This window comes from Periplaneta americana, chromosome 7 (assembly GCF_040183065.1).
Source record: "Periplaneta americana isolate PAMFEO1 chromosome 7, P.americana_PAMFEO1_priV1, whole genome shotgun sequence".
NCBI lineage: Eukaryota > Metazoa > Arthropoda > Insecta > Blattodea > Blattidae > Periplaneta > Periplaneta americana.
In genome coordinates this window covers 58,666,863-58,686,228 of record NC_091123.1, presented here as the reverse complement: position 1 = coordinate 58,686,228, position 19,366 = coordinate 58,666,863, and the positions used below count along the sequence as shown (strand labels likewise).

Genomic DNA, 19,366 nt, shown 5'->3' with positions numbered 1-19,366 from the left:
ATATGAGCAGGTATTTTTACTTACTTGCATATTTAAAAATAATAATAAACAAAATTTATAACAATGAATGAAACTTACCTGGCTACCTGATTCATCACTATTTTGTGTTGTTCTTGGTGGTGAACCACTCTTACGACGAATACCTCGGTGAATTGTCCATTTCTGAAGAAGCAAATAATGGAATTAGACCACAGTACTTAACTATATTCAATAAATATGTGAATAATCAAAAGTAATATTATTTCTTTTGGTAATTACGCATGCTTATGAAATCATCTTGATGTTCTTGTTATGAGGATGTGCGTGTATACACATCGAACTGAACTTACAATTTTATACAAATAAAAATTTGAGAAGAACATGTCCAGACACACACATTTTAAAACATTACTTGCAATCAAAATACAGTATATAATTCTGTACCGGTACAGTTATGAACTTTTATGGCCAATAATATCATAAACAATTTCAGAATAGAAACTCGTGTCCAAAAACCCCTTAATGGCAGATTATATAACACATAACTCAAAACAGTTGTCACTAAAATATCTGCAAGTCGTGAAATCTTTCTCATAAGTAAATAAACTGGGATGCCTATTGCAACTGCATGTACATAATATTGCTTCACAGCAGTGTAAATAATTGTACTTTTTAGTATGAGGTGTATGTCATAAAAGAATAATAATAATAATAATAATGATAATAATAATAATAATAATAATAATAATAATAATAATAATAATAATTTATTTTAGCTGGCAGAGTTAAGGCGGTAACGCCTTCTCTTCCACTCAACCAGCAATCTCTTCCACTCAACCAGAATGGCTGTGTACTACTGCTGCCTAAGACCGGTTACAATATAGTACAACATTAGAAATAAAGAAATTCAGAGAGTAGATTCTGGAAGTGCTTTTGTGCATTTCTATTGGAAAATATACATTTTAGTATTTATTTAGAACAACTTGTTTTCCATCAAATAAATAAGAGTATGACACTAAAAATGTTATTCTTTCAAAGTAAAAGAAAACTATCCATGTGGAAAAATATTGCATTGAGACTGAATTTAGTAAAGATGCGATAAAATGATAGGTTGATCGAGGCTAGATAGTAAGACATACATGGATAGTTAAGTTTTTAGCCCACCACAGAAAAAAGCGATATTTGATCAATATCTATTTATTGTGTAAAGTCACTTGAGTTGCAAATGCTCTGTTAAGGAATGCTCCTTTGCTCAGCATCTTTGTCCTTTAGAGCTTCAGTTCTCACAGTCATTTTATAAGGTTAGAAAAATATTAAAAAATGAATTTTGTTACAGGGCAAAACAAACTGGACAATTTCATTTAACACTTCATCCTTTCCTGCTTCAGTTCAACATTCAATGCTTTAGAGATCCATCTAGCATCAAATAATACTGCTATGAACTTGAATATTTCTGTCAACAAGATGAGAACATGAACATGAAAGACTGAAAATGCTCCTGATCATGAAACCAATTGCCACATGTGGAGCGCTAAAAACTTATCAACCCATCTTTGTAGGTACTAAGCTATTAAAACTGGATAATAAATTAAAATGAACCTTCTCATCAGAATCTGAGTCAGTGTTGGAACCTAGTTCAGATCCACCTTCACTGCCTTCCTCCCGATGAACAGCAAGTTTCCTTGCTTGCCGGTCCATTAAGCTTGTTCTACTTCGAGTCTTCTTCCAAGAGTAATAGTACTTCACTAAGCTTGCTATTGATTTGTCTGGTAGCTGAAATGTACAAATCATCACATTAGTAAACATACATTTAAGTAAACATCATATACAGAGTGGCACACAATAGATTGACACATTGAAAACTTCCGTAGAAATGTTATTTCTTACAATAACATAATAATGTTGTACATGTACATTGATTAGACTTCCAAAAGATTTATTTATGAGAGTATGTGTTCAATATGTCTACCATTTTGATTCAGAACCTCTTGAAGTTACACATGCACATGTGAGACTACTCGGGAACACATGCGCGCGCACACACAAAATCTTCGTTAAGTTTCTTTTGTCCTTTTCTGATTAAGTAAGATCCACCTGTAGTTCACAAGATAGAAAGAATAGCTTAGTTCGTGGACTCAGTAGTCATTGTGATTCAAGATAATGAATACACAAAGACGAAAACAAGACCATACAAGTGAGTGCAATATCAACAACACAACAATGTGGTGCCAGTTTCCAATATTGTAATGTTATACATAATTTTTAAATGTCTGCTTTCATAGAAGAAGAAGATTTTCTTTTTACTTTCTAAACAAGTATAATGTGTTTTTTTTTGTTTTTAATTTATCATATGAACAGGAGATTCCAGCTTCAACTTGTCTATTTAATGATCAAGTTAAATTTACAAACTTGAACAAAAGGAATGTTTCTAAAGTCATATCCGAAACAGAATGTATAGAGAAAGTCATGATGAAATTTAAAATGTTTAAACTACAAAATTGGTGTACACTACTTTAGTTCATAAAAAATATCCGCCATTTAATCATGTAGTAAGCAGAAGATTCTGCGCAAATACGCAAATCTCGAATTTGGCACAGAAGTAATCACTTCATTCCCAATTTCTTTAGTAATCACTTCATTCTCAATTTCTTTACTGTCTCCTTCTATTCAGCTCTTAGAGACTGCTTTCACCCCTCAGTTACATTACTTGGGAAGTTGTTGTTGTCATTCAATGCCTGGCATCTGGCAGTGAAGTCATTAGCACTCTTGCTCTCCAGTACTTTTGAATTAGGTCTTTCTCTCCACAGTGTGTTGCAGGTTTTCAGATGTTCTTCATTCATATCAGTTTGAGTGTTGCATAGTGTGCAGGATGGTGAAGTCAGAATTCCTATCTTGTAGAGGTGGCTCACTAAACAATCATGGCCTGTAAGCAATCTAAAAGCTGCTACTGCTGTTTTTCTTGGTCCTTGAGGAACTGCATCTGTGTTGGAGAGAAGGATGTTCCATTTCTTGTCTGCAGCATGTTTTTGCAATTCTTGCGAGTATTGTGAGAGTTTTGATTTTATTACCCGTTTTATTGATCAAAATGGAAAACTGACTTTTTTTGTTTGTAATATTGTTGTTCCTTTCCTTGCAAGCATGTCGGGCAGTTCATTCCCTGCAATTCCACAATGTGCTGGAATCCATTGAAAGTACAGTAGAACTTGGTTATAGCGACCTCGTTTTGTGCGACACCTCGCCTATAACGTCAAGTATTCTTTGGTCCCAACTAATTCCCCATAAGACATATGTTTTTCTACCTTGCTTAATACGACAAACGTAAATGCGTCTACCTCGCATATAACATCATTTTCAGCCTCAGTTTGGAATACAATTTTCTAACTAAGAACCAAAGTATTTTTAAAAATATTTTGCTGAAATCTGGCAAATCCTTTACTGTTCCCTTCTATCATAGACCTCTGGAATGCAGGCAGATTCCCCATCCCATTGTAACCTGCCCGAATTCATGGGGCATTAATGGTACCTGCATGCGGTCAGTTTCGACAGGAAGTTTTCACTAAGTGCACGCATTTTAACGCAATATGGCCACTAAAAGAAGTGAGTGACACTTTAGAAGCCATTAAAATTGTGAACATTTCTATGAAGCTAGAGGAGGGAGTATGAAGCTAGGAGAGGGAGCAGTGAAATTCCAACTGAAATAATGAACATAGAATGTGATTTAGAAACTGTACTATATTGGGCAAGTAGGAGACAACAGAGTAAAATGACTGATTACTTTACTCCTCAGTAAAGAAGTTTGGTGAGTAATGAACAAACTGTTTTAATACAGAATACTGTATTTATAATTGTACGTGTAATTTATTGTGTTCAAGGTATGCTTAAAAGTGAATATGTAAATCTAAAATAAGGCTAATTATGTTTATTATTTTTCATTTTCCACCTCACTAGACTGATAATATGAATCTCAGTTACTACAACACTCGTTTGTAACAACATAATTTTCAAGGTCCCTTGGATGTCGTTATAACCAAGTTCTACTGTATATTGTTTTGTGAAGTTTTTGAAGTTGAGCTATCATCTATGTTTCCTTTATTTGTAATGATTTCTTCGAGTTATTTGAACATATTGCTTGTACTACTGCTTCGGAATCAGAGAAAATTACTACTTTCATGAATTTGTTTGGTGGAAGTCTTAAAAGTTCTTAAAGGGCTACAGATATTGCAGTTATCTCTCCTTCATAGTTAGTGGTATCGGGACCTACAGAGCTTCTGTCAGATAGTCTTTAGATGATCCATCTGTGTAAATATGTAACCATTTTTCAGGGGGGTATTTGATGTTGATTGTTTCAAGAGCTAAGGCTTTCAAAATATCCTTGGGGGTTTCTGATTTTTTAACTTCTTTCATCACCTGTAGGACATAATTTGGTTGTATGAAATCTAGCGGGTTTCCTTTTATTTGTAAATATTCCTTATTACTTCGTATCTTCAAACTTAATTTTAGGTATGTAACCTTTTCTAGAAAGCTTATTTTTTTTTAGTTGGGAAGTAAAATCTCAAGTTTTTCTTCTTTTGAGGACTGCTCCATTCTTCACGATCCTGCCAAGCTTCATCCTGCAGGTGGCAGTTCCTCATCACTTCTACCACTCTGACTCTCAATGTTGGTCTCAGCTGCACATGCTTCCTCCTTCCACACAGTGACCATTTCAGAAGCATCTTTGGCAATTTTCCTTCTCCATTCTTTTCACATGTCCATACCATTGGGAGAGTTCGCATCTCTATCTGTTTAATCACTGACTCTTCCAAGTCCATCAGCTGCCTCAAATTTTCATTTCTTCTCTTCTCTAACCTGGACATCAGGCCCTTTTCTAATCCTACTCATTTCCACTGCTTGGAGCTTAGATTTCTGGCATTCAACAAGAGTCCATCCCTCAAGTTTATGGTGTAAATAAACGATATATATTAAAAACATATCACCTCTGTATGATTCACTAACACATGTAACACAACCATATAAAGTATGTAAAATCTTACCATTTGTCTAATTCTATGAAAGCTTTTCCCATGAAACTGAAAAGCTTGCTCAAATAAAACTTTATCCTCAACTGTCCACTCATCTGGAAATGGTGTGAAATTAGCCAGATCCAATATTGCTCTTTCAAGGTCATGTTTGTGCCAGAAAAGCATCCCAAGAGCTTGTTCGCCATTGTAGCCATATTTCTCCTTGGCTAACGATATATATTCATCCACTAAAACACAAAATAAAATATATCAAATTCTTATTAAACAGTACTATTATTGAATATGTAATTATGTTGAGGATATCAACCTCAAAATAATAGTAAACTATGAATGCAGCAAGCGAAGTAACACAAAAATTTCCGATTACATAGCATAATACCTGTATATAAGATTAGCTAAACTGTATTGACTTTCCACACTGGAAATTATAGTTCAAATCCTGGAAAGCTCAAATGCAAATTCGTGGTGAACTAAGACATATCTGAATGCCATATCCATATATGTTTAGAATACAAATGTTATGTTTTTATGCACCATCCATCATGACTTATCATATAATATCTTATGTACAGATACAGAATTAAAATTTGGAGCGAGTCTTGATGGGAGTCCATCTGTATGTAGGCAAAAATTTCTCACGACTGTTCACAAGTAGCATATATATACAGGGGCTCTTGTTTACTGTACATGCACAGAGTCTTGTAAGCAAAACTTATACAATAAGGGAGCTCCAATTAAGTTAATGGCATAAATAATTTTCAAAAAGATATTAATCCTAATAAAATTCTCTCCTTCACAAAGAACTGTAAAGTAAATATACTGTACTTACATTTATAATCTGGTATGTCCGTAGTTGGTGACCAAACCAAGAGAGCACGTTCTCCACATTGTTCTGGTCGACGTTCTGATAAAAAGAACATAAACATTAGATTAACATAAACTAAAATATGTAACACAATGACAATTTTACATACAGGGTGGACCGCTTGAATGTACCTAATTTCAATTGCATGTGACTGGTAAACGGTGAAAATAGAAACCTACAGTAACATTTATATGAAAGGAAAACTCAACAAGTTTCGATGTGCACATCACTGTATCTCTACGTGAGCTCCATCTGTCACTTGATTATACTGAGGTGATGAACAATTTCTTGCCAAGCACGTTGGAGCATATCTTCTGGAATGCTCTCAATAGGCTCTAAGATGCGCTCCCGAAGATCATAAAGGTCTCTGACTGCAGTGGCATACATTTTATCTTTGACGTAGCCCAGAGAAAGAAATCGAGCGGTGTTAAATCCGGAGATCTCGGGGGCCAAGCGATCGGTCCTCCCCTACCAATCCAACGGCTAGGGAACACGTTGTCTAAAGTCGTACGAACGTCATTGAACCAGTGTGGAGGAGTGCCATCTTGCTGGAAAAGGACGTTAGGCTGCAGATGTTCAATTTGTGGAAAGAAGAACTGCTCCAGCATGTCAAGATATGTGGTACCACACACAGTTTTCCCGCAAAGCTTCACTCATAAGCGGCTTGAACATTTGCAACCCTTTTGTCGGATGTTCTATGACCACCACCATGCTTTTTAACACCAATCCTGTAGCTAAAAATGTATCGTGCCACTTCTTAATGCTTTTAGCAGTTGGAGCATCATGGTTAAACACTCGCCGATATACCCTTTGAACTCCAACAATTGATTTGAACTCCACATACCACAACACAGTTTGCGCTTTCATCTGCAGTGTCGCTATTTTGACAATAGATACAATCTACGTGTCTGCGCACCATCTACTGACAGGATTTGAAACTTGTTGAGTTTTCCTTTCATATTAAACATTATCATAATGTTCTATCGTCAACTGTTCACCAGTCACATACAATTGAAATTAGGTACATTCGAGCAGTCCACCCTGTATTTAAGTAGTAAAATATACTGTAGGCTTACTGCATTCAACTGGAAATTTTATAACACAATGAAACAATAGCATGTTTGAATAACATACTTCAAATTTCACAAACGTTTATTGAATCAGTAGTCTATGGAACCAATTCATATATTTACTAAAATATACTGTAGGCTTACATCCAACTGGAATTTTATATTTCACTAATTAACTTACAAAAAGTCTACCATTTTGAGACACTTGTCTTAACAGTATGAACCTATCTTCGTACATTTAATAATATTAGTTATGATGGTCGTGGAAAATAGTAATAGAAGCAGCATTAGTCATACTAACAATGTCATTCCAGAGGAGTCATTTTTGGGATTTTGTCACTTATATCCACATGTGTTTCTGTACTCCTCTCAAAATTTGCTTTTCGTGTTCCTCTTTTCTCTTTGGCTAATTGACCGGACTCCCACAGAATATTTTCCAGGAGAGGAAAGGAGAAGTCAACTCACACTTTCTTCAATAACTCAATTAAATATTCGTGACCTCTCTGATAATATCACATGCAGGCCACATTACTCTGCATTAAAGAGTAACATTTAATGCAAAAGTACAGATGTAATAATAACAATGAATACAGATTGTAATAATAACAGGGTCATTCAATACAAAATTTTAAGAATATGCCAGTAATGTCACGAATTTTTTTTGGGCTTTTAATATAGTAATGTTATGAAAATAAATTAAACTGCCAACTATGACCGCCATATCATTAATATTTTAGTCATACAGATGACTGAAAAATGGGTGGCAGTTACATGTTATCCATCATTTACAATATTCTAGACACTCTATATGAAGGGTCATCGAAACTAAACAGACGCCATTGTAAACCTGAATAACCGTATTTTAATACCTTAAAGACTAAGGCATGCTCATAAAAACACCTCACTGAAAAAAAGAAATAGTTTTATATTCGAATGCATCAAATTAAATTCATGCGAATTTCATTCATATTAAAGAAAATCTTATTCCTAATCCATCTCCCAAGTTTTATGACTTTATCTCAAAAACCTGTGAATAATTAAATTAATAAAATTATTAATTTTTGTTCCGGCAGTTGAAAATCGCTTGCTATGTGTGGCAGTCACAGCATTCGCGAGACTTCATAACGGTAAGTAATCTCAAACTTCTGTCTCCCTGACCTTGATCACGCAACATTCTGTACGACAGAAGAGCCTACCTGCTGAGCTCCTTTGTTCCGTTGAGTTATTTTTATTAAAAACTGACATGATATTTAAGTCACCATTCTGAAATTTTCACAGTGGAATCAATATACCCTAAACACATGGTCTTTTCGTCTGTAAAAATGAATTGCATTTTGTGCTCTATATTTTTTTTAATTATTTTACAGTGGGTAGCTATTTAAAAAAATTATTATTATTATTATTTTTTTTTCATTTTAAGGGCATTTAAAAACAAGGCTCTCCTTTTTCGAATTGCAATGAAATCATTTTTCCATCTTTCTTTACATAGTAAGAAAACTTCAATGAGTGAAACCGTGTTCTCTGTTAAACCAATATTTTAAATTCTGATTGCTGCCAAACTATGAAAGATATAAATACAATATTCCTTCAAATTCATATTTAGAACATACAAAATAACCTACTAAAATATTTTTAACTTTTGAGACATCATGGTTCAAAAACATATTTTTTTTGCATGTAATGACCCAACAATGAATACAGATTGTAATAAGAACAATGAATAATTATTTTTGTATTAAATAAAACAAAATCTAAAATATACATTCTAAATTTGGTGAACATTAATTACAATAATAAGTAAAAAGAGGTTATAAATTGGAAATACCACTAATATCAGTCAGAGGTTGACCAAACAAATTGTTCACTAGGCAACAAAGTGTTATAATTGCATTCACATATAATAAAAGTTTTATCACAGATCACATAAATTCACTTTGTTATAAAATGCAGTCTTCTTTTACCGTACTGTTTATTATTCAATTCTTCTATTATCAGATAATGATCAATGGTTGATGTGGAAATTGCCAAGAATTACTCAGGACAGGGATAACATTTTCGTGCAAAAACAGTAAAAGACACATCTTCGGTTCTTAGAACAGTTTGAGAAACTACTGTAATGAATACATGAAGTATGGGCTTTCATATTATGTACAGGATTGTGCATAAGTCATAGTAGGATATTAAAAATGCAGTACGGCGTAAGTTATGGAAGAATATATTTAAAAATTATTACATAACACAGACAGAGGTATGCCATTTTGATATCCTAGGCAACAAATTTCACTTTTTTAATATGACGCCTGATAGGTGCTCACCATTACGGGCAACACACTCTTCCAACAGTGAATGGAAACGTGCATCAAATGATGCAACACGTCCAAGGGAATATTTCGCATCGCCTCTCTTATATTCCTGAGTTCAGTCAATGTTTGAGGTCGTATGGCGAAGTGCTGACATTCTCAATGCCAAGGCGTGTGCGTCTAACCTCAGATCACTGAGGACTTCGGAATAGTGCATTCTGGACCTCTTGCACCTGCTCAAACGTTCGTTGTGTCCTTGGGCAGCCAGATCGTTTTTTGTCACGGCATAATGCAGTAGTACGGAACTGTTGTACCCACCTCACAATTGTCTGATGGTCGGGGACTTTGTCATGACATCCTAGCTCGAAGTGGTGACGAAATATCCTATGCACAGAGATGGGTGACTCTTTATTCTTAAAACCAGTCTCAACGACAAATGCACATATTCTGTTGATCATAACGCCATGGTTGTTAATGGCAATCCTACCTCAATCCAGATGACAATCGAAACCCTCACATGATCAGATAGTATCAATGTACTACGCAATTGAAATCAGGCTATGACTTTCTGCCCAATCCTGTATAAGAGATAAGAAATACCCTAAGGTCTAATGTGTAGCGGATAGGGAAGTATTATCTAATGGTAGTACGAAACCTTCTTTATTCTTGTAGAGTTTATAAACAAAACACACCAGCTATACAAACAAATTGGAGTTTTTTTTTTTTTTTTAACTCCTACAAAACATCAGAATATGACACTATACTCGTCATAGGCTCAAAAAAAATATTGATATTAAATTCCAGTTGATTCCAACAACCAATTGCAGTATATTTGGCGGCAACGAGAATCCCAACAAAATAATGAAAGAAGCCAGTAATCTCTATCCCCCAGCACCTTATGCACCAATGACACTCATCAAGTGTATATCAGCACTCAACAAATTAAAATGCAGTGAATTAATGTTGATCAACAGGTTGCAAATTTCATGAGATACAACATCAACCCTAAGATCAGTCTATATATGTAGTATCTCATTCCACAGCCACATTTGCAGCCAAACAAAAAGAGACTCTTTAATTACTTATGCAGATTCACCACTCGCCCACTGTACAGAAAAGAAGAAGAGCCAATGCCACACATTCTGTTAGAATTCAGTCCCATCTCCAATTAGAGAATCCCTCACAGCCTTATCAGGTACAACAGACCCTAAGACTGTACCCTATTTACAGGCAAGTCTTTATGGGTACTCTCTATCAAAGTCTATGAGAGACATTGGGCCATTGTAATCTACAAATCTGAAAGTTACTTGAGGACAAAATATTAGTAACTGTCCAATTTTGTAATAGTTATTTACGATATGAGTATCGTAACATTTTCATATTACAATACGAGATTGGAAAGTTGTCAAATGAGGCCGGAGGCCGAGTTTGGTAACCAGTCAAGTATTGTAATATGAAGTTATGATAAGTATATTGCACAAAATTTTTATTCACTTTGATAAAAAATTAATTTTTTAATAAAATTGTATCATTTTTATTAGCTTTGAACATATCTTTTGTGGAGAGGCGATTGTATTATTATTATTAGTTTCTTCCTGCGAGTGGTGAATTGTTTATGTTTGCTTTATTAGTTTTGAACACGACAGGTTTTTGGTTATATCAAAAGAACAACAGTACTACGAGAAATAAACAAACGTTGTTAAAATTAGTTCAAACAGGGATTCAGATATTGAAAATGCTGCAAATTCTGCAATTGAATGTTTAGTACCATCGAAATCAAGTGTAAGATATGAAATGGAAATTAAAAAATTTTAAGATTGGTGTTCCAAGAAAAATGTAGAAAGAGTGTCGAACATATTGCTGTTAATGTTTATGATAAATAAAATAAATTCCATTTTATTTTATTTTATGTGTGATTCACATTACGCAACCAGTTAGGTAAACTCAGTATCATTACCTAACTAGAGTCGATGGCAATTCGGAAAGTGGTAGTCTGCTAGCATTTGCGTTGAGGGAGACAGATAGAGAGAACAAAGCAGCGTACAACATTGCCACATCGTACTTCAAGAGCACGTGCAATACAAATAGCGCAGGAGAGAATTTAAATTATCAAAAAGACAATAATGGTCTTAGCGGTTGATTACTGTAAGCATGACACCAAACAAAAACTCTTTCCTTCACTAACAATATTGTGACAGCCACGTCGAGAGTCGATCACGTGTCCCACACTCTGGTCGCTGTGGTGTGGTACGATGTAAGGGGAACGGCGGCATGCTGGGCCGCGGCAAAAAGGGGGAAGCTGGAAGCCACGCGAACTGATTGTTGTAACGAGAATGATCTCGAAATCGTAGCTTCTGATAACTATGGTTTAGTTATAAATAGGAGACGCAAGTGAGCTGACAGCAGTCGTTGCTAGTTTTTGGACATCAAGCCAGTCAGTCTTGTGTAGCAGTGAAGCCAGCTTCGAGACGGAGTTCGTTTGAGTGTGTCTGTAACTGTGGGAGCGTCATGGCCAGTGGACTGTCGCCGGAAGTCCTGAGTTCGAGTGCAGTGGACTGCAGTTGGGGGACCTGAGTTCGAAGTTCAGTGGACTGACTCTACAAGTCCTGGGTTCGATTTTCTGTGAACTTAAGTGACTGAGCTAGAAAAACTAGCCAAGGTAAACGAACTGTGAACTGAGAACTGACAGTTGTTTTGTAAATAGTGCTTTGTGAACATTAGTTAAGATTAGCAGTACATTGTTGTTCTCAATAATCCAAGTGAATTGTCATTGTCGTCTGTGGAGTGGAAATCCCATTGTTGACGGGAGTGTTTAAATTAAATTGTAGAAAGTGATTATTGTTGTGACAATAAAAGTTATATTGTTGTTTTGAATAAAGTTACAATTGGTGTCAGAAGTGGGATATTATCAACATAATGGAGAACCTACAGCATATCCTGCAAGCCATCACGGAAATGAAAGCAGAAATGAACAAACATATCAGTGAGGTGAAGAACGATATTAGTGAGGTTAAGAACGACATAAGTGAAGTAAAGGCAGATATGAAAAACGACATCAGTGAAGTGAAAGGCGACATAAGTGAGGTGAAAACGGAGATTAAAAGTGACGTCGCTATGCAAATCGGTAGCGTTTCGACGCATGTAGATGGAATTGTTAACATCGTGAAAGACGAACTTAAGGCCGATTTGGATAAACTAAACCAGAATTTTGCAACTATAAACGAGACAGTGACTGAACTAAGACAGGATGTAGACCATTTCGACGGCAAAATCCGCGATCTCGAGCGTCGTCAAGAGCAGACGAGTTACTGGACAAGACGAGTGAGGTGATGGACAAACACGCTGAGGAAAACAAGCACATACTCACGTTAATGGACCAACGTGCTGAAGAAAACAAGCACATCCTCGCGTTGGTGGATCGCCAGGCTAGAGAACATAAACAGATAGTTGCCGAGGAGGTTCGACAGGCCATGCAAGAAGCGGCAACAGATTTGAGGATTCCATATAGTGGCCCTGTGGAACCATCACTTTCAGCCAGACACTCGAACGTCAAGACGCCGAAGTTCGACGGTACAACGTCTTGGGCGATTTTCCGTCGCCAGTTCGAGGCTATCGCAGAGCACAATGGGTGGATGCCGACAGAGAAAACTACTCAGCTGCTGGCCAACTTCAGGGACAGGCGTCGGAAATTCTTCAGTGTTCCAGAAGATGGGACAGCCGCTGAGAGAATGGCGGCCTTGGAGGGACGTTATGGTGACCATCAACTTGCGGCAGCGTTTAGAACCTAATTGAAAACGAGGGTCCAACTGTCAGGCGAGTCTCTGCAAGAATTTGCGATGGCGGTGGAACAACTGGCCCATAAGGTCCTCAGGGGCCTACCACCTAACTTCGTTGCTGGAGAGACGGTCTACACCTTCGGCAGCGGAGTTCGGAACCCCGAGGTTAGACAACAGCTACTCTTGGCCGAGCATCAGACCATCAATGAAGCTCTGGCGGCGGCCCTCAGGATGGAGGCGGCCAAGTTGGCGGCAGGAATCTCAACACCGCACTGGATCAGAAGCGTCACGGTGGCCGATGCTGGGGGACGCCAACCGAAGCCACCCGAGCAGCGCAGACGACGGGCGCCCACCTGCTGGTCCTGTGGCGAACCTGGGCACTTGCGGAGGAATTGCGACCGACCTGGCTACAGTCAGGAGAGAGAGGGGGCCGATGCTAGGAGGAGCACGTCGGCGTCGTCATCACAGTCCCCTTGGCTTGTCCTGAAACCGGTCAACAGAAGATGCGACGATGGGCTGATTGCTGAAGGACTGATAAAAGGCCGTCCATGCAGAGTACTGGTGGACACCGGGGTGATGCTCACTATCGCCAGACCAGACGTCGTGCGTGGCTTACCTGGGAGGACGCCGCTGCGCCGATACGAGCTACGTACTTCTTCAGGCAAGAGCTTGCCCATCCAGAGAGAGGTCTTCCTGAATCTGACCTTGGGGAAGAGGAAACTGGAGATGTGGGTGTTCGTCGCCAACATCACCGAAGACGTCGTCCTGGGACTCGACGCCATGCGGTTACTCGATGCGACGGTGGACGTCTGGCGCTGTATACTCTGTCTTGGTCAGGATGAAGTGTTCCTGATGGACGCCGAAGACCAATCCATGGCCAGCGAGCTCTCCTTGGAGGGCCAAGTGGGAAAGGAAGATGGTGCCCATGCAGTACGAGTAATCGCCGCCCAGCCAAGTCCAGGATGGGATGACACCACATTAAGGAGGTAGCAGCTGGAAGGACCCAACGTTGGACCATCTAGTAGCCTATCAAAGGACTGCCCAGGACGGACAGTCCTAAGGAGGGACCAATGTGACAGCCACGTCGAGAGTCGAACACGTGTCCCACACAAGGGGGGCGCGCGAGAAGATATGAGGCCCGATAGACGAAGCGAGCTATGTGGAGCGCTGAGGGCGCAGCGCGGAGGGGAGACAAAACCCTGGTCGATGTGGTGTGGCACAACGTAGCTTCTGGTAACTATGGTTTAGTTATAAATAGGAGACGCAAGTGAGCTGACAGCAGTCGTTGCTAGTTTTTGGACAGCAAGCCAGTCAGTCTTGTGTAGCAGTGAAGCCAGCTTCGAGACCGGAGTTCGACTTGAGTGTGTCCGTAATTGTGGGAGCATCCTGGCCAGTGGACTGTCGCCGGAAGTCCCGAGTTCGAGTGCAGTGGACCGCAGTTGGGGGATCTGAGTTCGAAGTTCAGTGGACTGACTCTACAAGTCCTGGGTTCGATTTTCTGTGAACTTGAGTGACTGAGCTAGAAGAACTAGCCTAGGCAAACGAACTGTGAACTGAGAACTGACAGTTCTGTTTTGTAAACAGTGCTTTGTGAACATTAGTTAAGATTAGCAGTACATTGTTGTTCTCAATAATCCAAGTGAATTGTCATTGTCGTCTGTGGAGTGCAATAACGAATACTGTGTTCCTGTGTGGAGTGGAAATCCCATTGTTGACGGGAGTGTTTAAATTAAATTGTAGAAAGTGATTATTGTTGTGACAATAAAAGTTATATTGTTGTTTTGAATAAAGTTACAATATTCTTTGCACAGTTCTCAATCCCACACCACATGCTTCTGCAGTCGTTTCTTGCACGTTGGCAATGTTGCAGCCAGCATCAAGATGGCCAGCAGCGTTCTGCTCGTCAACGTTTTTAAAACAATTATACACCTTAAACACTATTTTCCGCGCCCGCCTGTGCAATACTTGTCTTCTTACAGTCTCTTCTTCCATGTATTTATCTTACGCACACACAGTAAATGTTAGTTTTACTTATTTAATATAATGAAACACTCACACGTGAACAAACGAACTCGGGAAGTATAGTACTTGTTACAGACAGATTCCGATTGGTTCTACTATACAAGCTTGTGACGTCACATACCAGAAATGCTATGGCGCATATAGCAACCGACTGCCTTCCGAACTGCTGTCTAGTCTAGTTGTGTAATAGTATTACCTAACTAGTTGCATTATGAATGTGTTTTACATTTTTATTACTGATATAAAGTCCACATTATATAATCAAAGTGGATAAACATAGTCCCCTGGACCTAATTCAATAAAGCAATATCGACATATGTACTTATGCGGTATTCTGAAAACGTTTAAAATATAAATGCAATATTTTCATTAAATTATTTTCTAGCCAATAAAATAGAAAATAATTTCCTAGTCAATAAAACAGACTAGTTTCTAAATGTTTCGACTATGTCTAAGATAATCAAAATATTATTTTGTTCGTTTACTCGTATTTTACTTGTACATTTACTTTCCATTAAATCACATGCACTTTCTAAATACATAGTCAACTCTGGTTATAGGGAACCTCAGCAGACCAGCATATTTCATTCACTATATCCGAAGTGTTTGTTTTTATACTACTGACGTTGCTATACATACAGTATTAATGCCCGTTTGGAACACACCATGTTCAGTATCAGTACTAATGTTCACTGTATCTTCCAACTTAAAACACTTTACGCTTTGACATCCTGATGTTCAGAGTTCGAAACTTGAATCTAATCCAGCCATGTAGGTGTAGGCACTGACCGATTTCGCACCTCTTCCCACTGCTATTGTGTACTCGGCCTTAGAATTTCCCAGGTTCACTTTTACAAAAATGCGGGAGGAAGGGTTGAGAACCATTATACTGTAATCCTTTTTGTATTTACCCTTTGGTCATCAGAATACAGAATAAATATGTAAAGTGCCTGTTATTATTCAGCTGAAAACCTTTTGTCATCCTGTCTGCTCTCAAAAAAGCTGAAAGTTAGAATTTATAAAACTGTTATATTATCGCTTGTTCTGTATGGTTATGAAACTTTACAGTATGTAATTATTAGTCTTTCTCCTGAGGAAATATTTAGAATTGGAGTATCTTGTTTCTTTAGATATGGTCGCACAAGATGTAAGGCCAGGTGCACACGGAATCATATATGGCACGATGCAACACTTTGTCTGATGGTACTTGAGTTCTATTTATTTCTTATACTGCAATGCACACAGAATCAGATGCGACAAAATGGTCTCAAGCAGAAACAAGAGACAACATTGAATGACTGCTTGAACTTAGTTGTGAGCAGACAGTCTGATGGCTGCAGCATACTGTGCATACGTGAGTAGCCAGTTTCACGAATTTGACGTAGATATTTTTCATACACCAGTCGGGCATCACTCAACAAAGGTAAACCCCCTTCAGTCAAAGTAGTAATACTCATTTTAGGCAAATTTCTTAAACTTTTCTCGTCACTTCTTAGTTCTTACATAAGCCCACTTAGGTCAGATCTTTTATTCCTTGGATCTATCCAAAATCTAAGTTTATTCTGTTTTTCTTCCAAAATAGTGAATATGCACCAAGACGCCATTTTCTAGGCTAGAACAATCTTCCAAACCAAAACAACCAGCAGATAAGTTGTCGCGAGCAGACAGTGTTAAGCTGTCACAAAGTGTTTTGAGACACTATGAAGCAAAACATCACATTACGAACAGCCGAGCTATGCCTCATCTAATTCTGTGTGCACCTGCCTAAAAGCTCATCATAGGTGTTAGTATTTATTCGTGATTCCTGTATTCATCAGGATTGTTTTTCCTTAGCACTATCATAATTTCAAGTGAGATAGTAAATGTTTTTGCTGAATAATTCTAATTTTATTACAACAAATCACTAAGAATGTCAAGTTTTTGTTTCGAGTTTAGAAACACCATCTTTTTATAGTTATACACAACATGCAGCCTCGTATTTAGGAGTGCTAAGCCCATGGGCTCAAAAACATTTTGTGTCCCCCATCAACTAACTTATGCAAATCTTAGATATTTACTAATCAAACTGTAAAAAAAAATGGCATGTAATAACAATTTAACATAATGGTACTTTGCAAAGTAGGAAAATATCAAACATTTATTTTCAGTTCGATTTTTTCTTTTCTCAAAATTTTGCCATCCTTAGGCCAGGACCCATGTGGTCCCTGCGTAAATATGGGTCTGACAACATGGAACTGGATATGACATAGCTTTTTATAAATTACACTTATCAACTAGCCATTCCATCTTACTTACTTACTTACAAATGGCTTTTAAGGAACCCGAAGGTTCATTGCAGCCCTCACATAAGCCCGCCATCGGTCCCTATCCTGTGCAAGATTAATCCAGTCTCTATCATCATATCCCACCTCCCTCAAATGCATTTTAATATTATCCTCCCATCTACGTCTCGGCCTCCCTAAAGGTCTTTTTCCCTCCGGTCTCCCAACTAACACTCTATCTTAATGAAGAAATTTGCATTCACAGCCCACAGACACCCATTTTCACTGGATGAGTAAATCAACATACAAAAGTGTCAATTCAGAGGATAAGTTTATGGAAAACAAGTAAGAAACTCCCCATGATCTTGCTTATGTGTATTATCATTACAATCATATACGCAAACATATATCTATGTATATAGCCAGCTTTAATGAAATCATATTATGAATCACATTTTTATCATTATGTTTGTAATAAAATGATGACATTTATAAGAAATTCATCACATTATTTGTACATGCATTCCTGATTTACTAGAATGCAGGAAATGAATCTTCTCCAATAATTATAACAGAGAAGAATATTTTCCAAAGAACTGATAAATTTAAGAATTCTAACAAACAAAACAAAATGCTTCAATCACCCTATACATATTATGTGTTCATGCATATGAAAAGGGACAACTTGGAGAATTCTAGTTTCAGTTATAATCTTAAAAAAACAAAGGGAGTACTCAAACTGGTGATTTTTTATGCCTTTGGTATGATCACATTCTAAGCAATAAATTGTATAAATATTGAAGTCCTGTGTCAATTGGGTCATGCTCAAATCACTGTTTATATCTGAAACTAGAAAGTCGCCAAGTGGTCTCTTTTCATATGCATGCATACATATACAAACAGTTTACACTCTACAGGATGCGGAAAAAAATACGTAAAAAAATGAGAGTAGGGAAGAGACACAAAACAAAGTATTTTAAGAATAGAAACAAGCGGTCTCAGACTCAAAAGGAATCTGCATGTAACGATATGTGTCAATGTTGAATCTAAGCTGCAGTTACCATATTTTCCATTAGGATGCACCCAAATTTTTCGCGTTAAAATAAAAAAAAAAAATCCCGCGTAATAGACGCATAGAGAAATGTGAATCTGTGACAAATGATAGCAGTGATGCTGAACTTGATGGTGAATGAGGTAAGGCTAGTGTTAATAATAACAATAAAGTATGTCTTACTGTCACTGTATTCACTGTTACAAGTTATCATCTGTTTATGAAACTGCTGCTAACTATCGATCGTCGTAAGTGCGACACAATCGATATATAAATTAGTCACAGCCCATTTATCGTTATGTATTCTATCGATTATTTCTGCATTTGAGCTAGCACATCCTTAATACGTTTCCCCCTTCCTCGCATAAAGGACGCATCCTAGTTTTTTGTTATAAAAATCGAAAAAAAATTGCGTCTATTATGTGGGTAAATACAGTATTGTGATATGTGTTTATAACTTGTCAAATTTAAACTTATTACTGGCGTCAGTGCAGTCAGAAATCACCTAACTGCAACATTTGGCGAGAGGATGATGGCAATTGGTGGTCCAAAAGCATGGCCTCCACGTTCCCCTGACTTGACACTGTGCAACTTTTTCATTTGGGAAATCATGAAGGATATGGTTTACAGCACACCTATTGAAGATGAGCAAACCTTAATGTACAGCGCATTATGGCTGCAGCAGGAGTCATCCATACCACTTATGGAATCTTTCAGAGTGTGTATCAATCCTTCTTGCAACATTATGTTGCTTGCCAAATGTTAAAGCAGCTCTTTTTGAACACTTGTTCAGGCATGTTGTGCATTAAACTTACAGGATTTGATGAAAGAATTGATTTAAGATAACTACTGTACTGTAATGATTGGACTAACTGAAAACATGTTATGTTTCTATATTAGATACAGTAGGAGAGTCTTAACTAGTTACCAACATATTATTTCCTAATGTGAATGAATTTTCTTTCCATTTGACTATTCACAAATACATTACGAAATTGTGGCTTTGGATCTAACACCCACAGGT

At 37.5% G+C, this 19,366-nt stretch overlaps 1 protein-coding gene across 4 annotated transcripts in view; it reads right to left on the bottom strand.

Annotated features, from left to right (window-relative positions):
- LOC138703138 (REST corepressor-like) overlaps nt 1-19,366 on the bottom strand; it is a 59,215-nt gene that overhangs the window by 34,169 nt on the left and 5,680 nt on the right. For all 4 annotated transcript variants that reach the window (XM_069830768.1, XM_069830767.1, XM_069830769.1 and 1 more), the window contains exons 3-6: nt 5,827-5,901; nt 5,010-5,224; nt 1,579-1,752; nt 79-162 (exon numbers count right to left, since the gene is read on the bottom strand). In XM_069830768.1, coding sequence (XP_069686869.1) covers nt 79-162; nt 1,579-1,752; nt 5,010-5,224; nt 5,827-5,901 — 548 coding nt within the window. The remainder of the gene's footprint in view (nt 1-78; nt 163-1,578; nt 1,753-5,009; nt 5,225-5,826; nt 5,902-19,366) is intronic.